The sequence below is a fragment of the Denticeps clupeoides genome, chromosome 12 (assembly GCF_900700375.1).
Source record: "Denticeps clupeoides chromosome 12, fDenClu1.1, whole genome shotgun sequence".
Classification (NCBI taxonomy): Eukaryota; Metazoa; Chordata; class Actinopteri; order Clupeiformes; family Denticipitidae; genus Denticeps; species Denticeps clupeoides.
Window position 1 is genome coordinate 3154709 of NC_041718.1, and position 24476 is coordinate 3179184.

At 43.5% G+C, this 24476-nt stretch overlaps 1 protein-coding gene across 11 annotated transcripts in view; it reads left to right on the top strand.

Moving 5' to 3' along the window:
- grip2b (glutamate receptor interacting protein 2b) overlaps nucleotides 1-21868 on the top strand; it is a 116024-nt gene extending 94156 nt beyond the window's left edge. For 9 of the 11 annotated variants that reach the window (XM_028997877.1, XM_028997880.1, XM_028997873.1 and 6 more), the window contains 12 exons: nucleotides 1104-1249; nucleotides 1372-1452; nucleotides 4094-4157; nucleotides 4379-4524; nucleotides 6755-6899; nucleotides 10165-10304; nucleotides 11086-11268; nucleotides 12075-12204; nucleotides 14701-14818; nucleotides 17793-17996; nucleotides 18629-18775; nucleotides 20070-21868. In XM_028997877.1, coding sequence (XP_028853710.1) covers nucleotides 1104-1249; nucleotides 1372-1452; nucleotides 4094-4157; nucleotides 4379-4524; nucleotides 6755-6899; nucleotides 10165-10304; nucleotides 11086-11268; nucleotides 12075-12204; nucleotides 14701-14818; nucleotides 17793-17996; nucleotides 18629-18775; nucleotides 20070-20285 — 1720 coding nt within the window. In that variant the 3' untranslated portion in view covers nucleotides 20286-21868. Of the gene's footprint in view, nucleotides 1-1103; nucleotides 1250-1371; nucleotides 1453-4093; nucleotides 4158-4378; nucleotides 4525-6754; nucleotides 6900-10164; nucleotides 10305-11085; nucleotides 11269-12074; nucleotides 12205-14700; nucleotides 14819-17792; nucleotides 17997-18628; nucleotides 18776-19797 lie in introns of all 11 variants that reach the window. The other 2 variants (XM_028997883.1, XM_028997882.1) reach the window with 2 other exon arrangements.
- Nucleotides 21869-24476: the final 2608 nt, after the last annotated feature.

The following is a 24476-nucleotide window of genomic DNA, read 5'->3' on the forward strand; positions in this document are numbered from 1 at the left end:
AAGCTTGGACTAAAACGCGAACTGCCATCGGCTCTGCCACTGCACCACAACCCAACACGACCAGCGACACCGGTCAGACTTTCGGTTGGGTGACTAGGTGTGGTTCTACACCCTGGACTTTTTTTCTCTGCATGGAATCCAACAAATTGACCCCCACGCTTCATCAGACCTTACCTCAACCAACTCAACCCTTTCACCTACTGCCTTCAGCTCCCTCCATCCATCCGTGTCCATCTCGTCTTTCATGTAAGTCGCCTCAAGGATTTCATTCCTCCACACCCCACTGCCTCAGCCCTGCTGCTACCCAGGATCATCAACGGGGGTCCCACTTACACAGTGGAGCATATTCTGTGACGCCTAAGGACCATTGGGTGATCGCAGCCAATGCCAAGACACCTCATTAGGCACCTAATCCTGATAAATCTCATCTGAAGCACATTAAGCATGATTATGTAGTGGGTGCAGCAACATTAATGTGGACATCAGTATGGTCATTTACCTTTGGGTTTCTGTCTATGTTCCTGAAATCTCGTCACATGCCTATGGGTTAGTTTAAGTTTCTTTTTGTTTTGGTTTGCCCTTTTTGACCCTCCTTTATCCAAGATGATGCCCTCCTGCGCTTCATTCACCCTTCAGCCCTCAGACGTGACAACCCTTCTATAACGCAATGACACAACCCTGGCTTCTGTCTTCCATTATGTTTTTTTTTTTTTTAGTTGGCAACATGTTATTTAATCACTGGAGTAAATAAGTAATTTGCAAATTGGCCATAAATAATTAATCAAATCAATCTTAAATTAAAGCTAAAAGTTGACTGATGACATAATTGCAGTAAATGATATAGTGTTATATCTTACTGTAGATCTCCCTCCTGTGTATTATTCCTTAATTAAAATGAGATTCATGAATTTTGATGAAGAGGTAGTAATTAATATCATATTTCTAATTTCTTTTACTGACTTTCATTTTCCATAACCGACTAGTCCTTCTCAGCAAACAAATTGTTGCTTTTAATCATTGGATCATCATTGTGAAAGAAAGCTGCCACATTAATGCACTGCCTGCCTGCTCTGGTGTACTCACGGCTACTGTTTGACTGACAGGTGTGGCTTGCTGCAGGTGGGCGACAGGCTCCTGTCTATCAATGGCATCCCCACTGAGGATGGAACCCTGGAGGAGGCCAATCAGCTGCTACGTGATGCTGCCCTGACCAATAAGGTGACACTGGAGGTGGAGTTTGATGTGGCAGGTTGGTCATGGAGAAACATTATTATATTAATATACTGACGTTCTGTTTCATGCTGGAATTAATAATCATAGTGATAACATGCACATAGTACCACTGTAGGGGTTTTATTTTTCCATCCACAGAGTCAGTAGTACCCAGCAGTGGCACCTTTCATGTGAAGCTTTCAAAGAAGAGAGGGGTGGAGCTGGGAATTACAATCAGTGGTAAGAAACCAGGATTTAGAGTCAATTTATTTACATGGGAATCAATATTGGAAAGATTACTATGGAAATGTATAATTACAAGAAAATTGACAATTACAAGTTATCCGATTTAAAAATGTATTTCAAGTATTTGAAAGTATTTACTATATCAAATTCGTGAAACGAATTACATTTGATTACTTTTTCAAAATTTTGAAAATACTTTCTTAACTGTTAACCATTTTGAAATTGTATAAAGTGGCATTGTTTGCTTTATATAGAACTACTGTAATGCCACAGGCTGAATGAGAGATGCAAAAGCATGCCTTGGTAAATGATGTTTTAGTAAACAAAAGAAACATGCAGGGCAAGTGGCGCAATGGATAACACGTCTGACTACGGATCAGAAGAGCCTAGGTTCGACTCCTGGCTGGCTCGTGCATTTGTGTTCTTTGTGGTGTGGTAGTAGCCTAGGGGTAACACACTCGCCTATGAACCAGAAGACCCAGGTTCAAGTCCCGCTTACTACCATTGTGTCCCTGAGCAAGACACTTAACCCTAAGTTGCTCCAGGGAGGACTGTCTCTGTAACTTCTGATTGTCGCTCTGGATAAGGGCGTCTGATAAATGCTGTAAATGTAAATGTAAACATGGCACAATGGCCAAAAGGTAAATGGGTGTCAGCCGGGCAGAGGGCACAACCCCAAGAAGAGACACTGGAGGCGGTGGGGCTGGCAGAGGCGAACAAGGGGGAAACCACAGACCAGCCATCCCAGTTCTCAGCTGGTGCAGCAGGGTCAGGGGTTTCCTAACTTGGGTCACTCTCATCGGGCGGAACGCCACCTGCTGGACAAGAAAAAGAGAGCTGACCTGCGACACTTCCCCTGGTGTTTTGCGCTGGTTACGATGCTGCTGGGTGGTATAGAGAGAAGCCCACGCGGCTTCCAGGTCCTCCTGGAACCTCACAGCCAATTCAGGGCAGCATGAGCAACGGAGGCAGTCGGCGGGGTGCGGACGTCGTGGCGCTGGTGGTGGAGTGCTTCTCGCTTCCAAACACCACCATTCCTCAGCCTCATTGTCATTTTCCTCCGACCACCCCCCGGACCCCTCCCACGAATCTGCGAATCTGTCTTCACTTTCAATTCTGCAGCCCATTCTCACAGGCTACGGACTAGGCTGACCTGGTAAGATTCTCTGCTCTGTAAGTTTTACTGAGACCTGAATCACAGCACTCCTGATTGAGACACTGTTTACATCATTTCCCAGAAGCAAACAAATTCATAAATTGCTGCACTCACCTTGGTCCTGTTTTCCCAATTCTCTGATTCAGGATCCCGTCACCCTTTCCACCTTTGGTGGGATCATGTTGGAGGTCTTTTTTTTTTTCTCAGACTCCCCAGCTTGTGGTCCTGAACCTAACGTCCAGAAAAGACTTTTGGGATCCGGCTTGAAGGAAAGTGAAGGGAAGTGAAGTGATTGTCACTTGTAATACACAGCAGCACAGCACACACAGTGAAATTTGTCCTCTGCATTTAACCCATCACCCGGGGAGCAGTGTGTGGGGACAGTGCTTTGCTCAGTGGCACCTTGGCGGATCGGGATTCAAACCAGCAACCTTCTGAACCTTCTGGAAATCCGCTTCCTTAACAACTATGCCACCACTGCCCCAAAGTTGTAATGAGAATTTTCCTCTTAATAGAAATAACCCAGTAGACTCATTGAACCAAATTAAGTAAGATTTTGCAAGGAGACACAGCGCTACAGCGCTGACATTATTAGATGGCCATATTCTTACAAAAATAAATTAACTTTCCATTAAATAGTTGTGTGTGTGTTAGTGGTTAAAAACAGTCTGCAAGAGCAACGCTTCTGCATTTTAAAGTGTTGAAGATTATGGATCGTAAACATGAATCAGGTAACTATCAGTAGTGACACTGATCCTGGTAAAATGCGAAACATGAAAAACATGTCTGTGGCTGTAACACCAGAGAACACCAAACACCAGAGTCTTCTGGAGTTTGTTAACAAGAACAAACAGGAACACTTCAGTAATGCCCATTACACGCTCTTACTACCCTGGCAGCGGGTCCCCGAATCACTCCTTCCTAAGGTTTCTCCATTTGCGTTTACAGGGAGTCGCTCTTTGTGTCCTTGTGTGCTCCTTGGGTCTTTAAGCAACTGATTACACACATGAGGAACAAGTGAACACAATCATTACACGACATGACAGGGAAAAAGTGCCACCTGGTGGACCAGTGGCCCCCTGGCCTGACATAGCCCTCCCAGGGCCACCAGAAAACCCCAAAAGACATCCCAAAACAATACCCCCTGCCCACCCAGAAACAAACCATGGGGCAGGTGGGGGTAAACTCAGGACACCTGTGCTACCAGCTGTTGCGGCGTCGGGGTCTTCTTCCGCCGGCTGCGGAGGAGCAGAGGGACCCAGGAACTGAGACGTGCCCTCTCTTCACATGCAGCAGAACTCTTTTGCACATGATGGGGTTTTACCCTAAAATTAAATTAGACACTTAATACAGTTCCATTTCATTCAGTTGAATTGGAAATTCAGTTTTTATTCAATGTTAGCTGACAATAAGTAAAATGTAAAGATCAGATAACACACATCTTATGCATTTTTGTGTGTTTTCTGTATATCTTAACAGCAAGTAAGAAACTGGGAGAGCCGCTCATCATATCTGACATCAAGAAAGGAAGCATGGCTCACAGGTGAGAGTTTATTATACATTAGCATTCAATTAAAATTTAAATGTTAATATTATGTGTTACAAAAAAAGCTAATTATACAAATTATAGCTGAAATAAAAATGTAAAATATTGTTACTTTTTGAAATATTGTTACGTTTATCTGGGATTACGTATTCAGTTCTCATATCATCTGGACACTTTGTTATTTGAAGCCTGTTTTATCTTTTCTTTTAATCTTGCAGAACAGGGACGCTGGAGCCTGGAGACAAGCTGTTGGCCCTTGATAACATCCGTCTAGAAAACTGCTCCATGGAGGATGCTATGCAGATCCTGCAACAGAGTGAAGACCTGGTCAAACTCAAGATCCGTAAAGACGAAGACAATTCAGGTACACACATGTATACATGTATGAAATGTAAAGTACGGTTATTGTTTGTAACAGTATTTTTGCATTTATGGCATTTATCAGACGCCAGAGGGACTTACAATCAGTAGTTACAGGGACAGTCCCCCTGGAGACACTCAGGGTTAAGTGTCTTGCTCAGGGACACAGTGGTAGTAAGTGGAATTTGAACCTGGGTCTTCAGGTTCATAGGTGAGTGTGTTACCCACTAGGCTACTACCACCCTAAGGGGTGTTAGGAGAGACTATTAAAATCTAATAATCATAAAAATGGGCAGATCAAGATGACACAACTATATAGCAAAAATATATTTACCCTTTTCTGTTGTTTAGTGCAGCAGATAAAGCTTCACGTTTAGCAGGTAAACACCACACCTAGAAACACTGCATGCCCCGCCCCTTAATGTCAGCTACAAAATTTTTTTCTGATTTTATACAAACATCAGTTCATATTATAGTAAATTTGACTTGGCCAGGTTGTGACCTGGGTATTCACTGTCACATATGTCAGATAAAGACATTCTTCTGGTAATAGTGAATAGTGAAGTTATTGTCAGTGTGTAACACTGCAGCACAGCACACAGTGACACAATTAAATGTGTCCTCTGTATTTAACCATCACCCTTAGTGAGCAGTGGGCAGCCATGAGCAGTCTGTGGGGATGGTGATTTGCTCAGTTGCATTTCAGCAGATCAGGATTCGAACCGGCAACCTTCTGATTACAGAGCTGCTTCCTTATACCCACTAGGCCGACTGCCCCAAAAACAGAACTAATAAAAGAACCAACATTAGTATAATAAATCATTGTACTTTTACATTTGGTTCTTAAGTACCTCGGTGGTTTATGAGGGTGACGGCGAGGGGAAAGAAACTGATGACTGGTTTTGGTAAAATTATAACTTGTGTAACTACTTTAACTGAAGTACATGACTTTTGTCCAGCAAAAGGATTATACTCATGATTATCCTCCACTGATTATCATGACAAGCTAAACACACACGCATACAATACAGGGGTCATGTGCAGGTCAGTGACTGCAGAAAAGTAAAAGAAAATGTTGGTTAAGGCAACCAAGCCCTTCAAAGATACAAGTATCATGTAAATCTAGACAATTCTGACAAGATCATTCCGAACAAGCAGGCAACATGGTACCACGACCCTGAGTTAAATACAGAATCATGTTGCATGGTACATGGTCTGAGGACAATTTGTATAAGCAATCAAGCAAGTACAAACACAAAGTGTGCAAGAACAATGCACATATACAACCTTGAGAATAATGCACATAGACAAGGACAAGGAACCCCCCTCCCCAATACATAGACAACACAGCAGCGAGTCAAAGGCTCTTCTGGGTTGCGATCCCCTCACTTCGCTGGAGGTGCACCTGCTCTCTTTAAAAGCACAGTCTCCGGTCCCATCCAAAAAGAAGGTTCCACCAATCAGGCCCTCAAAATGCACCTAAAGAAACACAGGCACCTACAAACCCACATTCATAAGTTCATAACCCGACGTAACAAAGCGCACACAGACAGACCTTAAACTCGGCACTAGACTTTAAGACATTTTCCCCTGATTCCTTACAAAGGGCAACAAAATGTCCTGAAATGCCATGTGTTCAGAGGGTTTGTGGGGGCATTTGGAGATTTAAGTATAAGAACACACTCTCACGCGTCAACAGACTAACGTACTGGAAAGGTAAGGACATCGAGGTGACTAGAAACCGGTGCTTTCCGGGGGTTATCTTTCTGTCTTGCTGTCCACTTCTCAACAGACATCATCTGTCCACAGGCTGCAAGCTTTACATTCAGTGATGCTGGAAATCATCAGAAATGAATTAGCAATGGTCAGGTTTAGGAGTATTTCCTCTAGTATTCTATCGTCTATCATGCCCGCTGCTCCTACCCAACAGGGGACACAGGGACACAACCAACAAGCACTGTTCCAAGCCAAACAGAAGTGGAGCAGTGCTGATACTTGTTCAGGCCACATCTTCACCACTAGGAGGAACCATTGTCTGCACATGGGTGAAGACCCCTTTAAAAGACAAGGGCTTTATTTAGAGCTCTTTTTCATTTGGAATAGATTTGTTTTGCAGTCAGTTGAATGTCTATGTGCAGTATGTATCTGGCACTCTGCTGGTCTGCTGGACAGTAATGCAGTGCTGCATTTGAACAAACAGCTTCAGTTTATATGTATTTGTGTGTGTGCTGTAGATGAGCTGGAGACATCAGGATCTATAATCTACACCGTGGAGCTGAAGCGGTACGGAGGCCCTCTGGGAATCACTATCTCAGGCACAGAAGAACTCTTCGATCCCATCATCATCTCTGGACTCTCCAAACGTGGCCTGGCAGAAAGGTACACATGCAAAGTCAGTAAAACAAGATTACACAACTAAACGCGACAGAAGTCAATATAATAGGCATGCTGGTAACAGTCCCATTTCTCCAGAAAAAAACACTTTAGGTCATTTTCCAATTCCCATTAATTCTGATGACACGTTCGTTTGATGATCAACATATACTATGGTACAAGTGTATCCACATCATCTGCATTATAAATTCCTCTCAGATACGTAAAAGCATTTACAACATCGTTCAGTTTATCAGCCTGGTAAAAATCCTGGCTGGAATTATATGCATTGGGTGAGTAATCAAAATGGAACGACACATGGAAAAGGAAGTTTCATAAATGCAATCAGCAATTAGAAGGCAATCCTGCCACAAATTAATTTCACCTTGTTCAGTACCAACTGATGGATTATTAAAGGGTGTTATAGCCATTTCTTAAATGTGTGAATGTGAGTCGGGGAGTGGGGTGATACACTCTGCTTTGACCTGTCCCTGGTTTACATACACTTTAAATAGTTTTTCGGGTGGACTCATTTGAAGCAACTTTTCTTTCATGTTTGTATTTTGCACACTGTAGTTAATTTGAGAAAATGATAACAGAGTTAGTCCACCAGAGGCCGCTATACCTCCATGGTATGTGTGTTGAAGGACTAGGACTAGAACCACGACCAGGAGACCAGGAGACACAGTACGAAAGAGTTTGGACATGATGATGTTAATAAAAGAAGGGTTTCTTGTGTGCACCCCAGCATCTGTGTGATCCTTGACTCACATATATCCACCAAACCAGACAAAATGACACACATGAACAATGAGTATTGTCCGTGTGTGTCGATGAGACAGCTCATGTGAGATACCCTGGCATTGGTGTCCTTGGCATGGGCCATCCATTGGAGGTATGCATGACCTGTGATGAGGCTGAAGCACCGGTCAGTGAGGTAGCACCTTGCCTCGTGGATGGCCCAGCGCTTTTCCGCTGGTAGTAGCTTCCAGCTGATGTACAACACCACATGTTCTTCCCCCTCTGAGACCTGGGCCAAGATGGCTCTCAGCCCTACTTCCGACGTGTCCTTCTGTAACACTAAAGGAAGAGAAAAATTGGGTGGTGGAGGACTAGTGGCTAGCACACTCACCTGTGAACCAAAAGACCCAGGTTCAAATCCCACTTACTACCATTGTGTCCTTGAGGAAGAGACTTAATCCTAAATTGCTCCAGTAATGTAAATTAGGGGCCCAGGTACCACCTTAGAGGTCACGGCCATCTTCAGAATGCTTGTTCTGCTGGCTTGTCCCAGATTATCCTCTTCGGGCATTCTTTTTTCATTTTGTCGGAAAGGGGGGCTGCTAGGTTGGAAAAAAATGCGAGAGTTAGGTGCTGTGGCACCTGCCTTTGGTGAGGTCCAAGGTGGATATAAACCGCACACAACCCAGCCTTTTTTCATTTCATTCACCCGGGGCATGGGGTAGAAACAAGGTCTCATTAAGTACATACTATCACCACCGAGCTGTACCAGGGTCTACAACTCTCCTCGATGACACCCAATGAGAGCATCTCCTCTTTGATGACGGTGCGATGGGCCTCAGGCACCTGTAGTGCTGCAGCTGTATCACGACTCTGACGGGGGTGCGGATGTCATGTGTGATGAATCCTGCCAGGAACAGAAGAGAGAACAACACTGAACTGATCTACAAGCTCTTTTAACTGGCATTGGTGTGCATTTAGCTGGTCTTCGAGATGGACATCCAGCCGGGCAGATGTGGGGACCCCCCCGCCCCAGGCCCACACCAGGGGTTCGGACTCAGTTCACTAGCACCAGCACACAGTCACCTGGTTAAAGTTTCCTCTGTAGGACCTGTTGGTTATATAGCCGTTGCTGAGCCTGTTGCATGATTCCTCCATCTCCTGGATGTGCTCAATGGGTGTCCTGAAGGGGGAGGGTTGCTGCTCTTCAGGGTTATAGTGTTTGCAGACACACTCACACCAGGTGACACACCCCATCAGCATCCCGTCTTTGCACATTAGGGGTCCGGTTCTGGGACTAGATGGGTTGACACTGGACCAGACCCCTGCAGACTCTCCAGTTCTGTTATCCTCCCTCCTTCAGACAGAGGTTAACATCTGGTGGACCTTCTCTTTTTCTAAGGACTATCATTACCACACTGGTCCAGGATCAGCCTGATCTGTGTGATGAATCTATAGCCATTCTATAGCCCAATTGCTGTAAATGTTGATTCTCCACACTCTTCCACTGGTGTCCCAGACCAGACATGTGTGTGTTTACTATCCAAACGCACTCTCCGGCCCCCTCCCAGTCATCATCACCACCCATTGTGTTTACTATCCACATCTTTACAGGGTAGAGTGATCTCCTGCATGCCATCATGCTGGCCATCATGTGTGTTTTTGTTCAAATGAGGTCAGGGTCTGGACCACCTTCTGATGACACTGTTTAACCTTGTAGAGTTTTTTATTTTTTTTTTCCACAAAAACAAATGAAGAAAAATCTGTGAACTTTGATACTCTTGATGGTGTTTGACCAGAAGGAGATGAAGGGGATGGTGCCAGTTCACGGCACATTTGCAGCACAGTTTTTTGTGGACGGAAATTAAACTATGAGGAAACACATTAGGTTAATGGGGGACTGATACAGTAAGATGTGTAAATTATTCAAGGATCAAGCTCTGGTCTGTGAAAGGAACCCTACATATACCACAGACATTTTGACATAAAACAAGTAATTATTCTTGAGCCCATTTAAAGCTGGTCATAAATATTACATTTGGACTCAACCCACACTCACACTTTGTCAAACGTACGTTTGGTTAGTCAGAGAGAAGCGTGATGGAATATGCAAATGCAAAAGATCATAATATGGCAACCAGTGATGTACATGATATGACATTTGACATTTTGTTTGTCAAATGATTCTTGATGGTTTTACATTCATTACAACACGTGGCTCCGTTTGTCTTAGACCACATGATCAGATTTATAGCTGTGTCTTTGGTGCTGCTTAGCCATATGCAGATCAACCCTATATATTGAAAATGCTCCATGTTTGCGTTACATTCTGTATGAACAGATTCTGTTCCCTCTGGTACAAAATTACACAACTTACATAAGTTTCATGCTCAGGGTCTCAGTGGTAGTAATGTACCAATGGTCAGCTGTGGTTGACGTCTGAATTTGTTACACACGGGGCTACAGCCATCCTAAATAATACAGTATGCTCTGTGAACAAGCTCCTCTGTCTGTCTTTTGCTGCCTGTAGGACTGGAGCGATCCATGTTGGTGACCGCATCCTGGCCATCAACAATGTGAGTCTGAAAGGGAAACCGTTAAGTGAGGCCATCCACCTGCTGCAGATAGCAGGAGAGACAGTCACCCTCAAGATCAAAAAGCCAATTGACGGTGAGGAATCAGTTCTTGACTGATGGATGAATTCTGAGGTCTGCAGACAGGGCAGATTATAGCTTGTTTGGTGCCCTGGGCGAGCACCCCCTCTGGCGCCCAACACCCAGAAACATATTCAGAACTGTACAGCAACACTTGTAAACCCTGTTGTCCGAACCATACTAAATTTTACCAGATAATCAATATATGGGGCTTTGACCTTCCATCTGTGTTAATTTTGCAAACGGGGGACCTCTACCCATGCAATCCCAAAAATGCTCTGGCATGATGTCGTCCCCACCATGATGCCGCCATGTCATCCATATCAGAAACGGCCGCTGTCTACAAAGATGTTCTGCCTGCTCAAATCCAGCTAAATTCAGCCAAGTTGACTGGGCATGTGAGCCAAAACAGCAAAAGCAACCCAGGAGTTTATTAGAGCACATAATCCCAACCCAGTCGAGCATGCATTTCACTTGCTGAAGACTAATCATCAGACATAAAGACCCACAAATAAAGAGAAGCTGAAAGACACTGCTGTAAAGTCCTGGCAAGGCTGGTGGTGTCCATGGTCTTTAGGGATTCGTTGTGCACAAAGGATTTTCAACAATGTATTAAAAAATTTACATTTCATTTTCAATTTGTTCAGTTACGTTTGGCTTCTGAAATGACTCAAGTTCATAACATTTGACACGTTGTTTTTGTTCAAGCCATTGAACTTAAGCCAAAAGTCTGCACTTCAACTGCATCTCATTTGTAAAAAAATTATGAAAACTATCAAAAATGTGGTTATTTGTAGTGGTTCCAGAGGGGAAAAAGTCTGATTTGGAGGATGAGTTGAGTTATAATGATGAAGAGGAGATGACTGACTCGCAGAAGACAAATAATCTCTCCGAGATCTACTGTCCCACTGTCCCCAGTGTGGATTCAGCCATGGAGTCATGGGATGGTTCTGGCATCGATGGTGGCTACAGCCGCCAAGGTACTCCTCCTGGTGCCAAACACATTCACACGCTCACACATGCTTATCATACACATTCATCATACATACATGGGTATGGAAAGTATTCAGACCCGCTTAAATATTTACTCTTTGTTATAATGCACCATCAACACAGAATTGTTGGCAATTTTTCAGATTTATTAACAAAGAAAAACTGAAATATCACATGGTCCTAAGTGTTCAGACCCTTTACTGTGACACTCATATATTTAATTCTGCTGTGTTGTCCATTTCTTCTGATCGTCTTCTGGTTCTACACCTTCATTTTGAGACCTTACAGCTCACAATGCATGTCAGAGCAAAATAGAATCATGAAGTGAAAGGAACTGCCTGAAGATCTCAGAGACAGGATTGTGGCAAGGCACAGATCTGCCCAAGGTTACAAATAAAAAGGTTCCTAAGAGCACAGTGACCTCCATAATCCTTAAATGGAAGACATTTGGACAACCAAAACCATTCCTAGACCTGGCTGTCTGGCCAAACTGAGCTATCGGGGAGAAGCCACACAGAGGGTCTGAATACTTAGGACCATGTGATATTTCAGTATTTCTTTGTTAATAAATGTGTGTTTTTCTGTCAATATGGGGTGCTGTGTGTACATTAATGAGGACAAATGAACTTAAATGATTTTAGCAAATGGCTGCAATATAATAGAGTGAAAAAAATGAATGGGGTCTAAATACCTTCTGTACCCATTGTACACATGATATGCACACATCTAAAATCTCTCTGGAATATATGTTTTACACACACCTTCTCATGCACGTTGTTTTGCACCTCTTCAGGACCATATATTCACCCTCATGAGTGGCGAAGCGGCAAGCAGAGGAACACCACAACCACGCCCACCTGCCGAAAGAACTACCTGTTCAGCGATGCAGACTTCAGCGAGGATGACTGGAACAAACCAGAGGAGTGAGTGATGCTCTTCTTCTCTTGATTAAGGCTAAGCGAATGGCAAAATCTGTTAGTTACACAGCCCCTACACTGATAGCACCTGCATGGCAGTGGTGGCCTAGCGGTTAAGAAAGCATCCCCTAATCAGTAGGTTGCCGGATCGAATCCCGATCTGTCAAGGTGCCACTGAGTAAAGCACTGACCCCACACACTGCTCCCCGGGAGCCTGTCATGGCTCACTAAGGGGGTTGGTTAAAAGCAGAGGACACATTTCGGTGTGTGCTGTGCTGCAGTGTTTCACACTGACAATGATTTCACTTTCAGATTAAACAAAAATCCGTCCACCAGGGAAAACCAGGGAACTAATCATTTCAAACTTGATGAATGTGAGTTTTATGTCATGGTAAATGATGGTAAATGATGCCTCCTTCATTTTCATTTCTTTTTTCTGTGTTAAAAGAAAATAAATAAATTGGAGACTAGGGAATGAATTTTACAGGAATCATAAATATAAGAAAACTGAGACATGTAAAGGACCTTTTTGAGTGTGTTTGTGCACATGACACATCGGACAAAAAGGCAGGTCAGGTAGAACAGGAAGATGCCTGTCATGCCACAGCGTTCTGAGTAAGGAGAAAAGAAAAGGCATGATGCCAAAACATTAATGCAAGAATTGGGGGTGTGGGCCTGCCTAACAGGCATCACTTGTGGGTGGTCAACACCCAGCACACATGTGAACGGGCAGCAACTGGCTAACCCAGGACCGCCTAAGCATCACAAAGCCAACTGACTGATGTTTGACTTTCATTTACTCAAATAGGATGGCAAATGCAACAGAATTCAAAGTCTGTAATCAGTTTGTGGAAATAACAAAAAATAACCAATACATCAAAATGAATATAAATGATGATGATAGAAATAATATGTATAGATTTAAATGATAGTAACAGCAGTTTTCTGTTTAGTGTAGTGTTGCAAGAGAAAAACAATAACCTGTGCGGATATGTGTTCAAAACAGGAAGTTGCTGCATTTATTGATGAATTAATCAATAATCTCCCACACCGAGCACCTGGCACATTCCATGTTTTAAAATAGGTTAGCGCATCGTGAAATGCGTCTGGTGCTGCGCCCAGCATCTGAACCAAAATAGAGCCCTAGATGTTCACACCAGATGTGGCTTCACAATTCGTTCTGGCTGCACTGCCAACTAGCTGTCAAAGACGTGGATATTCTGAGGGCTGAGCACTTCTAAAATCTGATTGGTTGCCTCTAAACAGCTTAATTATGGTGATGGCCAAACAACCCCAAATGTTCTCCTCTCATTTGATTTATTTATTAATGGGGTTATCCAAGGCACGCAAGCAAATCTCCAGTCGTCTGGATGCCTGTCTGCTCATTTCACCTCAAAAACATTTGATTAAATGATATGTGGCTGACATTATTCTGTGTTTACCCCATCAGAAAGCTCATGATTGATCGGACTGATTGTTCTTCAGCCCATGTTTTACATAGCTGCCATGCCCACAGTTCTGTTGTAGTTCACTGTTTGGTGGTCTCCTCATGCACATCCTTCTCTTTGCTTGTTTATCCTGTTGTTCCATCATAAACATCACCTAGTCTATGCACAACATCTGTTTTGGTGGGAAGTCATGTTCCTGCTGGAATGAGTTCTGCATGTTCCTCCTGCTCTACATTCTGTGTGTTCTCTGTTTTACTGATAAGTGTACAGATGCATGCCAGGGTGTCTGGCTCTGTGTGTTCCAAATGTCTGACTGGTGTTTAAGACAAAACCGCAGCCCCTGCACTGTGCTGCTGGAATAAATCAAAACCCTAAATGAGAACAGCTCCTGACATAGAATGAAAGCTGATGGATAGCCATGCTAACCAGTGTACTGTCACTGCTCTGCTTTAGGACCTGCCAGAAAAGTGTTTACTTGGTAAGAACGTGTTTGCATTATTAAACTATAATTTTGCATTGCATTGCCTTAGAATAGGTTTAAGGAGGTATTGAAAATGCTCAATGTTTTGTTGAAAAACAAGCTTTTAAATGGAATCCTAATTTGTAATAAAGGCATGTATGTAGGATTTGGGCAATTAGAATAATCCTGGGTACAGATGCACTAGAGACGGGAGGGAGAAGGAAGACGAAATCTGTGAGCAATACTGATTTAGATTATATTTTATCTGTATAAACCAGCCAGATTTTACATGAAAAAATTCTTGCAAAGAGTAATGCTCAAGTTTGGCCCCAATTTTCACCAGTCAGCATTTCTAGAAATAAAATATAGTATCAGTTGTATTGATTATGACATTGACTCAATGTATTGTATTGTCATATCCATCAGTATACAGCATTGTGTTATTAGTGGATTTGGAGGATGTGGATAAAGTGATAGAGTAGCTGGCGAACATCATGGGTCATGGGTCACCTGGATACACTCTCTCCCATGGACTAGTCAGCTGTGGACTAGGGGGCTCTAGAGTTCTGAATCTATGCTCCATCACTGCTGCAGGTTCACCACTCAACAGCATGGTGAAGGCATCACACTGGACCAAGAGGACACATTCTGGTGCCAGGCATTGGAGGACCTTGAGACGTGCGGACAGTCCGAGCTGCTGAGGGAGATAGAGGTAAAACTAGGCTCACACAGATGCACACACTATTAAAAAAAACACAATTACAAAAGCCCTCTAGGACCCGCCCTAGTCTTTATGGGACCATTTGAACTGGTCCTCCACGGCCACATTAGCTTTTTTTAAGGGCTCTTGGGGACCCCTGGTGGCCCAAAGCAGCTGCTCAGTTTGGTTCTGCATTGGATCGACTTTGGGTTGTCATGTCATTGGTCCGGTTTTATTTAGGACTGATTGATTTTCAACGTGCACACCCTGTAGTCATTGGTGACAATATGTTGAATATTGTCGTATATGTCAGCTTGAGAGATTGCAGATTTATGATTTTATCACTGGTACTGATGGTACCATATGTTCACTGGGTTGTGTTTCCAAAACTGAAAAGCGCAACTAAACCTCATCAAAACACAGTTGACATTAATCCCATCACATCACTGACAAACCACCAAGGTGTCACTGAGGTGCCACTGAGCAAAGTCCCCACACACTGCTCCCCGGGCGCCTGTCATGGCTGCCCACTGCTCACCAAGGGTCATGGTTAAATACAGAGGACACATTTCGTTGTGTGCGACTCTGTGAGACTCATCACAACAGACAAATATGTATTGATTCCACTCCCTGGTGGCTGTGGGGTGCTAGGACCCCACATAACAGCATGGATGTCTGAGCGACACCTCCAACTCAACCTATCCAAAACCGAGATTCTGATCTTTCCGGGCAACAACTCCCCTCAGCAAAACCTCTCAATTCAAATTGGCTCGCTACTTTTAACACCCACGGCATCTGCAAAGAGCCTTGGAGTTTGGATAGATGACAAATGGAGTTTGAACCATCACATTGCTGCGATCTCCAGTTCCTGCAGGTTCACTCTCTACAACATTTGCAAGATTCGGCCTTTTCTCTCGCAACAGGCTACGCAGCTCCTCGTCCAGGCAATGGTCATCTCCAAACTCGACTATTGTAACTCTCTCCTGGCTGGAGCCTCTGCAGTCACCATAAAACCACTCCAGATGATCCAAAATATGGCAGCCCGTCTCATCTTCAATCAGCCAAAATACACCCGTGTTACACCTCTTCTCACCTCTCTCCACTGGCTCCCGGTAGCTGCTCGCATTGAGTTCAAATCCTTGATGCTGCCTACAGGGCTGTAAATGGAACTGCACCCTCCTACATCAATACACTACTACCTAGCTACACTCCTGCACGCCCTCTCAGATCTGCAAATGAAATTCCCTCTTTGCGGGGTCTCCGATCCCAATTGACTCTATTGTCCTTTGTTGTCCCTGGCTGGTTGAACAGCTTGCCCTGCTCCATTCGACTACATTTACATTTACATTTATGGCATTTATCAGACGCCCTTATCCAGAGCGACTTACAATCAGTAGTTACAGGGACAGTCCCCCCCTGGAGCAACTTAGGGTTAAGTGTCTTGCTCAGGGACACAATGGTAGTAAGTGGGATTTGAACCTGGGTCTCCTAGTTCAGAGGCGAGTGTGTTACCCACTAGGCCACTACCACGACTAGCCGAGACTACTACCACCTTTTAAGAAGCAGTTGAAAACCCACTTGTTCAAAAAGTATTTCAGATGAGTCCAACACTAACACACACACACACACACACACACACACACACACACTGCACAAAAAAAAAATCATCTAGCTCTTAATAATTTCAGAGCATGTTCTTTTCCTGACAAGTTAGGCCTTATCTATAGAAAACAAATGAGATGGTGTCTCTTTGGATAAAAGTGTCTGCTAAGTAAAGTAAAGTAAAGTAAAACATTTTCACTACATCTTCTACTACTTCTATAGATTACAGCTGACCCTGGCCCCGCCCGAGCACGACAGGATTCGGCCTGATAAGTAAAGCTTTTTAAAAGACCAGCTGTCTTCGTGCTAAGAGCGCTATAATCTGTACCTCAAAAGCCACCATGTTAGCGGCCTAAATTTTTGGCAGTCAGTGAGAGCTGTCAATCATGTTTTGTTTATAAAAGATCATCAATGTTAATGTCCTGGATGACATAAATAATCATACAGCGACATAAAGACAGAGTTCTCTAGAGAACTATTTTGACCTTACACTGTTGAATAAGCCTCATGCGTCGGTTAAAAAAAAAAATGCCCTAGGTCAACTCACCGTCCTCCTACCTATATATTGAGGCAAAATGTTCCGGGTTGTGTTGTTCACTTGGGAAGACACAGAACCAATTATGGGAGAAGACTGCTGGCGATGCACATGTGGAAGACAGTGCAGACTGAACCACGTCCCTGTTCCAATCCCTTTACTTAGAGGCTGGACACTGTTAGAGTACAGTGTAACAGTTCAAATTGGCATTTTTTAACAATTCACTGACACTTGAAGCTCAACACTTCTTCTCCCTTTACTTTGTGCATTCTCTTATCTTTGGATGATGTCAGGGATGGGTTTTATGTGCATCATACAGTACTTGTCACAACTGTCATAGTGGAGAGATTCTTCTTTTTAAATCTCATCTATGGAAAATACCCAGAAGACCCGAGCAAGATGGCCACTCAGGATCGGGATGTTTTTCCTGGCAGTTTGACCTGAAACTCCCAGATCCCCGGGCCCTGCTCCAGTTCTGATGACTCAGCTGGTCTTGTCTGTACTGGACAGGACCCGTACTTGCAGCTGGTTCCCAGCAGTCCTGCTGGGAGGCTATATTTAGCAAGCATAGAACTTTTAGGAGTGTGTGGCTCCGTACTGTAAACAACAGATTTGTGGGTGTTTTTTTGGGACTGTCATGGGACTGATAAGGGGGACTAGCAGGAACATGACTGTATCTTCAATGTTTGTCTGATTTGGCCTACTGTATACAGTCCAGTCACATGAAGCCATAAACCATGCAGCGGGGGGGAAGCTGTATTCCAAAATATTGTAGGCCAAAAGTGCATGAATGTTTTTAAATGTTTACTTGTTAAGTGGATCTAATTTTATTCCTGTGTTTCCCTACAGGCCACCATAATGACAGGCAGTGCCCTCAGTCTGGATGTGGAGGGGCACAAGACCCATGGCGAGCCGCTAAACCATCCAGGTCTAAGCCCACTTAAGAAGAGCTCTCACATGCACAATGAAAGCAGGAACAAGACCTGGGAGTCCCAACGGATCAAGGAGGAGATGCAGGAAATCCTGTCCCTTACACCTCTCCAGCTGCATGAGGTGACATTGTCACAATATATCTCACAATATCTGAAAGGATTTTGCACTGCCAGCTCAGACTTCACAGACTTCTTCACAGAATATTATTATTTACATTTATGGCATTTATCAGACGTCAACTCACATTTATCCAGAGTAACTTACATCGAGTAGTGACAGGGACAGTCCCCCCCGCAGACCCTCTGGGTTAAGTGTCTTGCTCAGGGACACAATGGTAGTACGTGGGATTTGAACCTGGGTCTTCTGGTTCATTGGCGAATGTCTTACACACTATGCTACTACCCAGCGTTGTGGCCAAAATGATTCTATGTGTGTGTGTGTGTACCCCACTGAAAGAATAATCTAATCTTAATCAAACTGATCCAGGTCTCAGATTTGAGGGCTGCTGAGGAGATTTCCCCACTAGTCTTCCAAGTGTTTTAAATTTGAACTTTTTGTTGATCACTCTGGTGGAATAATTTGCATGCAGAGAAGATTTCAGAATAAACTTGAGTATGTACATATCTGTGTGTTTTCACATCTCTGCTTACCTCAATACTAGGGTGTGAAGTTAGTCGTGAAACCTGGTGTGTGTGCTAGTGAGCGAGGCTGATGTGTGTGAAACCGTGTGTAACGCGCTTCTACTCCCACAGGTCACTGTGATTAAGGATCCAGAACAGGATGATTTTGGCTTCAGTGTGTCAGATGGATTCCTGGAAAAAGGCGTCTACGTGAACATGACCCGGCCAGAGGGTCCAGCCGACTGTGCCGGACTCAGGCCATACGACCGAATCCTGCAGGTGTGTACACACACACATACACCAACATCCAGCCTTACACATAATACTCAAACACAACCCCCTTATGCCTGGCTGTCTATTTCTGTAGAAGTCCGCAATGTCAGCCTGGTGTTCAGACGTGCACTTGATCAGGGCGGGGCACATGTGCTCAGTAATGTGACAGGACTGTTTATGAACGCCTTTTCTTCAGAGCTTCTTTGTGAATGATTTGCCTGCAGCTTCTATTCAGGAGAAATGTATTCACTCGGGTGGCTCTACTGTGGACCCTATTTTCACTCAAGCGCAAACACATAACTTAAGACAGAAACATTAAGGATTGGGCACAAAGGCATAAAAAAAAGAATGATGTTTTATTGTCCCGAATACTACAATAAATGCAACAGAATACATAGTCTATAATCAGAATGTGGAAAACATGGATTATTAGGAAATAGACAAATAGATATATAATAATATAAATAATGATACAAAGATTTTCAATGCAAAATTGCTCTTTTACCTGGAGTAATTAGTTACATTTACCTCTTTTTTTTACTTTTTACCTTTTGCTGGTGTCTTCCTCTTGTAAGTCGCTTTGGATAAAAGCGACTGCTAAATAAAGTAAAGTAAAGTAATCATTTTGACTCAGGCAAGTATCACTTTAGTTTTTTGTAATTAGGGTGCCACAAGGAGACCTGAGTTTGATTGGTTTCAAGTTCAATAAGCCCATATTGGGCAAGTATCACTTCTGGCTACAATTGTTCAGCTAACTGGGAAATTTAATTTTGTGTAATTTGCCCTGGGCCACAAGTTGAACAGAGGCTGGGGACATTTTTGTTGCATGTGGGGACTGTTCATGAATCGTCAAAGTCAATATTTTGCCTACTTCAATTAAAAGTGCTTACCATCTATATGTTTGGGGAACGTGGTCCTCCAATGTCTACAACATACCCCAATCGCTCAGTTATGGGAGCCGCCATAGACATTATATAGACGGTGCGTGCCTTTCCAAATCAGGTCCAATCAACTGTTTTGTTCCACAGGTTGACTCCAATTAAGGTGAAGAAACATCTCAAGAATGATCAGGGAAAACAGGAGGCACCTGAGCTCAATTTTCATGGCACATTCATGGCAAAGGATGTGAATACTTATATACGTGTGCTTTCTCAGTTTTTTATTTTTTTTTATACATTTGCTAAAACCTCATGTAAACCATTTTCATAATGACATTATGTGACGAATTCTGAGGAGAAAAATATTTCCTGGCCAGATTGGTTTCTGTACTCCACTACTCTGGCTTCTGGCTTTCTTGCAGGTGAACCATGTGCAGATGCGAGACTTCAACTGCTGCCTGGCAGTGCCACTCATCACCGAGGCTGGAGACAAGTTGGATCTGGTCATCAGCAGGAACCCCCTTGCACAGGCCACGCCCCCATCAAGCACAGGCTTACAGCACCCCCTCAGCTGCCATGACCTGCCACCCAACCTGGCCCACTCCGGAGACCTTCACACCAGCACCATGGACCTGTGAGACACCTGGCCCGAGAGCAGAGCTGTGCCACACACATTCTGACAGGAGGTACATCAATTCCCAACCATGATGATCACACATGTGATCACCCCTGACATGTCCGGACTGAAAAAAGATGAGAAAAGGCCTATTTCATTCTTTGTGTCATTAGTGTTGTCACCATTATTCAGTCCGTCCAATAATAAAGAAACATCCAAATGTCTACAAACCATACAGCATTACCAGAAGTAGGAGAAAAAAATTATGATGAGATGTTTTGAACTTAAGCAGTCAGTGCCAAACTAATTTTACCACAATTGCCACCAACACACACACACTTGATGCATCTCTGACAGGAACCTGATTGCTGTTTGCGCTTCAGTGCCAGTCTGCGGTAGTGTGTGGACTTAGTCTCTTTCTAAAGGTTCATATCTGATATCACGCAAGCATTTATCATTCATCCTGGTTTCAATGTTCTGCATCCATTTTGTCCCATAAAGTAGACATGACTGCAAACTGCTCATTACATGTACATGTACAATTTAGCATGAAGGACTGTACAACTTGTCCATGTTCAGATATGGCATTATTGTTTTTTGCAAGTGGTGCTGATTAGAAACATTGGTTTTGGCATCTGATGGTATTACACAAGTTGTGTAATGGCACCGATTAATTACAGAAAGTCGCCCACTAATCAGAAGAAATTGTCTTGGGTGAATTTAGCTCTCGAGTGTGAAACAGGCGTTTTCCGTAGTGCGTTGTTGAGAATATTTTTAGGTCTGGTTTCTCGTGTGGTGCGTACAGTCGCTTTCCAACCATTACTTTGATGATGGTGCTTTGGGGTCCATGAGTTCTCTGACTCCGGCCAAAACACTGCTGCTCGTAATTATCTCTGGATTAGTTTGACTTGTTTCCTTGCCCTGGAGTGTTTTGCTCCCATGCTGGAAAGCACAAGCAAGATCCATTTGCAATAAAGCAGAAAGCACTCATTGTTCATGGAGATTTTTGGAGAGCTCTCTAAGGAGCCATCAGGGAACTGCAAACACTACTGTACCTTTTGCCCTCTTTCTTACACACTTATGTAATTGACATGAATAACCCTACAAAGGAGAAGAAAAAAGCCATTACTTATTTTGTGGGTTTTAAATGATTGGTTTTAGAGGACAGGCTGGGCCACAGGCATTTTACAGGGGAAGACAGAACCCGTCTTTGTACCTTTTTTGTATTTTCAGAGTCGTTGCCGTTGCCGTGTTACATGTGGGTATTTTACTGTGTGGTACGTAACGCTACTGGAATCTAAACTGGTAGTATGTGTGTGTTTTTTTTCATATAAAAGACTCAAAAGCTCCATAAGGCTTTAAACGTGTTTGGAAAAATGAAATAATGAATGCATTGATATTAACGTGTATTTTTAAATGTGTATTATTAAAAGTCTATTCTCTGCATAGTATTTTTATATGACACGAGTTCCCCTCAGCACATTTAGAAAGAATATGAGATCTATTTTGATCCGGCTGGATGCACTTGCTGATGTACATTCCATGTGAAAAATTGACTGTACTCTTGAATGAAATTCCTTTTTATTAAAAAAGAGCGAGAAAGAATTAGATGATCTGTGTAGGTTGTTTACTTAATTGTGGGATTTGTTGTCACTCAATATGAATATTCTTCATACATGTTCTAAGCAGAGGGCCCGATGGCCTTGCTGTACTCTTCAACAGAACTCAAATGCATCACATCACTATCAACCTCTCCTTCTCACGCCCCACGGATCCAGATAGAGCCCACTTCTACGGTAAGGAGTAAATTCTTGGTTCTGGTGTGTGCTGCATTCTGCCTTCTATCCACTGTCAGTTCCATGATGTTCCTCGTTTTTGGGGACAGCAGAGGGGGGTTAGTACCAAACAACCAAAAGGCTGGTGACTGGGTCATAGGTTCCGAAGGCTCATTGGTAAATTTGATACAGTCTCTCAAAAGAGCTGTTGCAGCACAAACTGTAACTTAATATTTGTGCAGACCAAATGCACACCTTGATGACAAGGACAATGCTTGATGACATTGAAGTCTTTAATACACCCTGCAACAGGGTAAAAATGGTTCATAACTGGCTCGAGGAACACATCAGAGAGATATGAGGCTCTGCTGCTGCCAGATCCCACACAAAACCCTCTAAGATCTGGGTTCGAGCAATTAGAAGGAGCGACCCATTATGAGGTCGCCCCAGTCAGGACAATGGCCTTACTAGGGAGACAGGGACTGCAGAGCACGCTTCTGAATCTGTTTCCTCGGGTTGTCAGAATCTGTTAGGAGCAGTGGTGGCCTAGTGGGTAATCATAACGTTGTGAGTTCAAATCCCGAACCGTCCCCTCCCCACACACTGCACCCCGGGCGACTTTCATCAGTGAGGTGATGGCTGGTCAGCGTCATGGCCTCAGCCCTCCAAGGTTGTGAGTAGGAGCCCTGTCCCCAGATGTGTGTGTGTGGAGTGGCATGCCCTACCTTTTGTGATGTTTCCTCTTGGATGAATTCCCACCACCTCAAGCTGAATTCCAGTAAAACATCAAAAGGAATCCATCACCATGGCAGGACATCACCATTTCCCTTAAGAATTCTGTTACTGTTGTTCAGTGAAAGCAAGAAATCTTTGGTGTGTGAGTGTATTTTGTGTATTTCATATTTATTAGACTAAAGCACGGGGTTTAAAATGTGCATTTATTCTGTATATAACATCCGAGGATGATGTTTTAATATAAGAGTGTAAAATTTATTCACCTACCGTGTTGATCAGCCTCTCCAGGAAACATGCCCCAACACATTTTTTACCCTTTACAAATGACAAAGAACACACAGAAAAGCTCCCCACAAAGCTGCCTTCTGATCTGAATGCCCTCCTTCTCTGCCAGGACTGAACGCTGCCAAGTGGATGAAAGGTAAATCAGGTTAGAAATCAAGGCCCTTTCGTTCGAAACAACTGTTTTAAAAATTGTAGCTGGTTGAAGATTGTGGCAGATTGTCGCCCCCCTACCCCCCCCCACCAAGTAAATGTAATAAATAAGTTTCTGTCGATGCCACCATGCAGTGGAAAACTACTGTCGCCATTCACGCTGATGCAGGACAGCGTGACACCCGACCCCCTCGTTCCAAAAAATTACCTGGTGTCCTTTTTACTTTTTTCCCCTTCAGTTACTGTATTAGATGATCGACTGTGTCTGAACACGAGACCCCAGCCAACAGTGTTCATAAACCCTATAAACCCACGGTATGAAAAGGACTGTACGACCAATAGTCAAGATTTAATAACTCGTAGGCAAAAAATGCTTATCCTCTAATTCGGGTTGTGCTCCCATTACCTAATGTAACCCACCCTGATAATGATGTAATATGGATCCATTTCTTAACAGTCTTTGAGTAAAATGTACGTGAGAGTCTCATATGCAGGCTGTGGACCAGCTGCGGCCCGCAGGAGACAGAGCCTGGGTGAGGCTGGGCTGCATCAGGTACTCCACAAAAGCTGCTTTTTTCCCCCACAGTAAACTGTCCTGAATTTGAATGAAATGTTGTAGAACATGAACGGCTCCTCTTGTCTACTTCGTGCATCTTGGCATCATTTTCACTTTTACTTCCAGCAACAACTGCACGGAGGAGCAACTGAAACAGCTCGGCAGCGATCGCAAACCAGTTTTTTGTGCTTGATGTTCATGTATTTTATTATTGCATGAATTTCACGACATTTACTTACGGCAGAAAGTACCGGGATAGTGAGCGCAACAAAAGGCGGCTGCCGCCGCACTGATCGTTATAAATTATGGATTTATTTTACAAAAACCATGGGATACAGCTATGTCGTGTTATTTAGTGGCATTTATGTCTTAGAATGGATTCAGTACCTCCAAACCAACACTGATGTTCTTTATAACCGAGGTGGGTAGGCCAGGTTGGGGTATGAATCCAAAGCAGGACGGCGGACTGGAGCTATAGCTGAGTGGCTGTTAGCGTTCGTTCTTAATCTGATGGTTAATTTGCAGATTCATATCATATCGCTGTCGACCTTCAAACAAATCAGCCTATTCAACAAAATCCAATCCAAATGAGGCCGAAGTCAAACATGTTTTTATCAAACACAGTAAGCAGCAGCAATTCTATGCTGGTTACGAGACGGGCGCTCCATTGTTGTTCCGAAATGTTTCTCTACTTGCATGGAGTCATGGATTT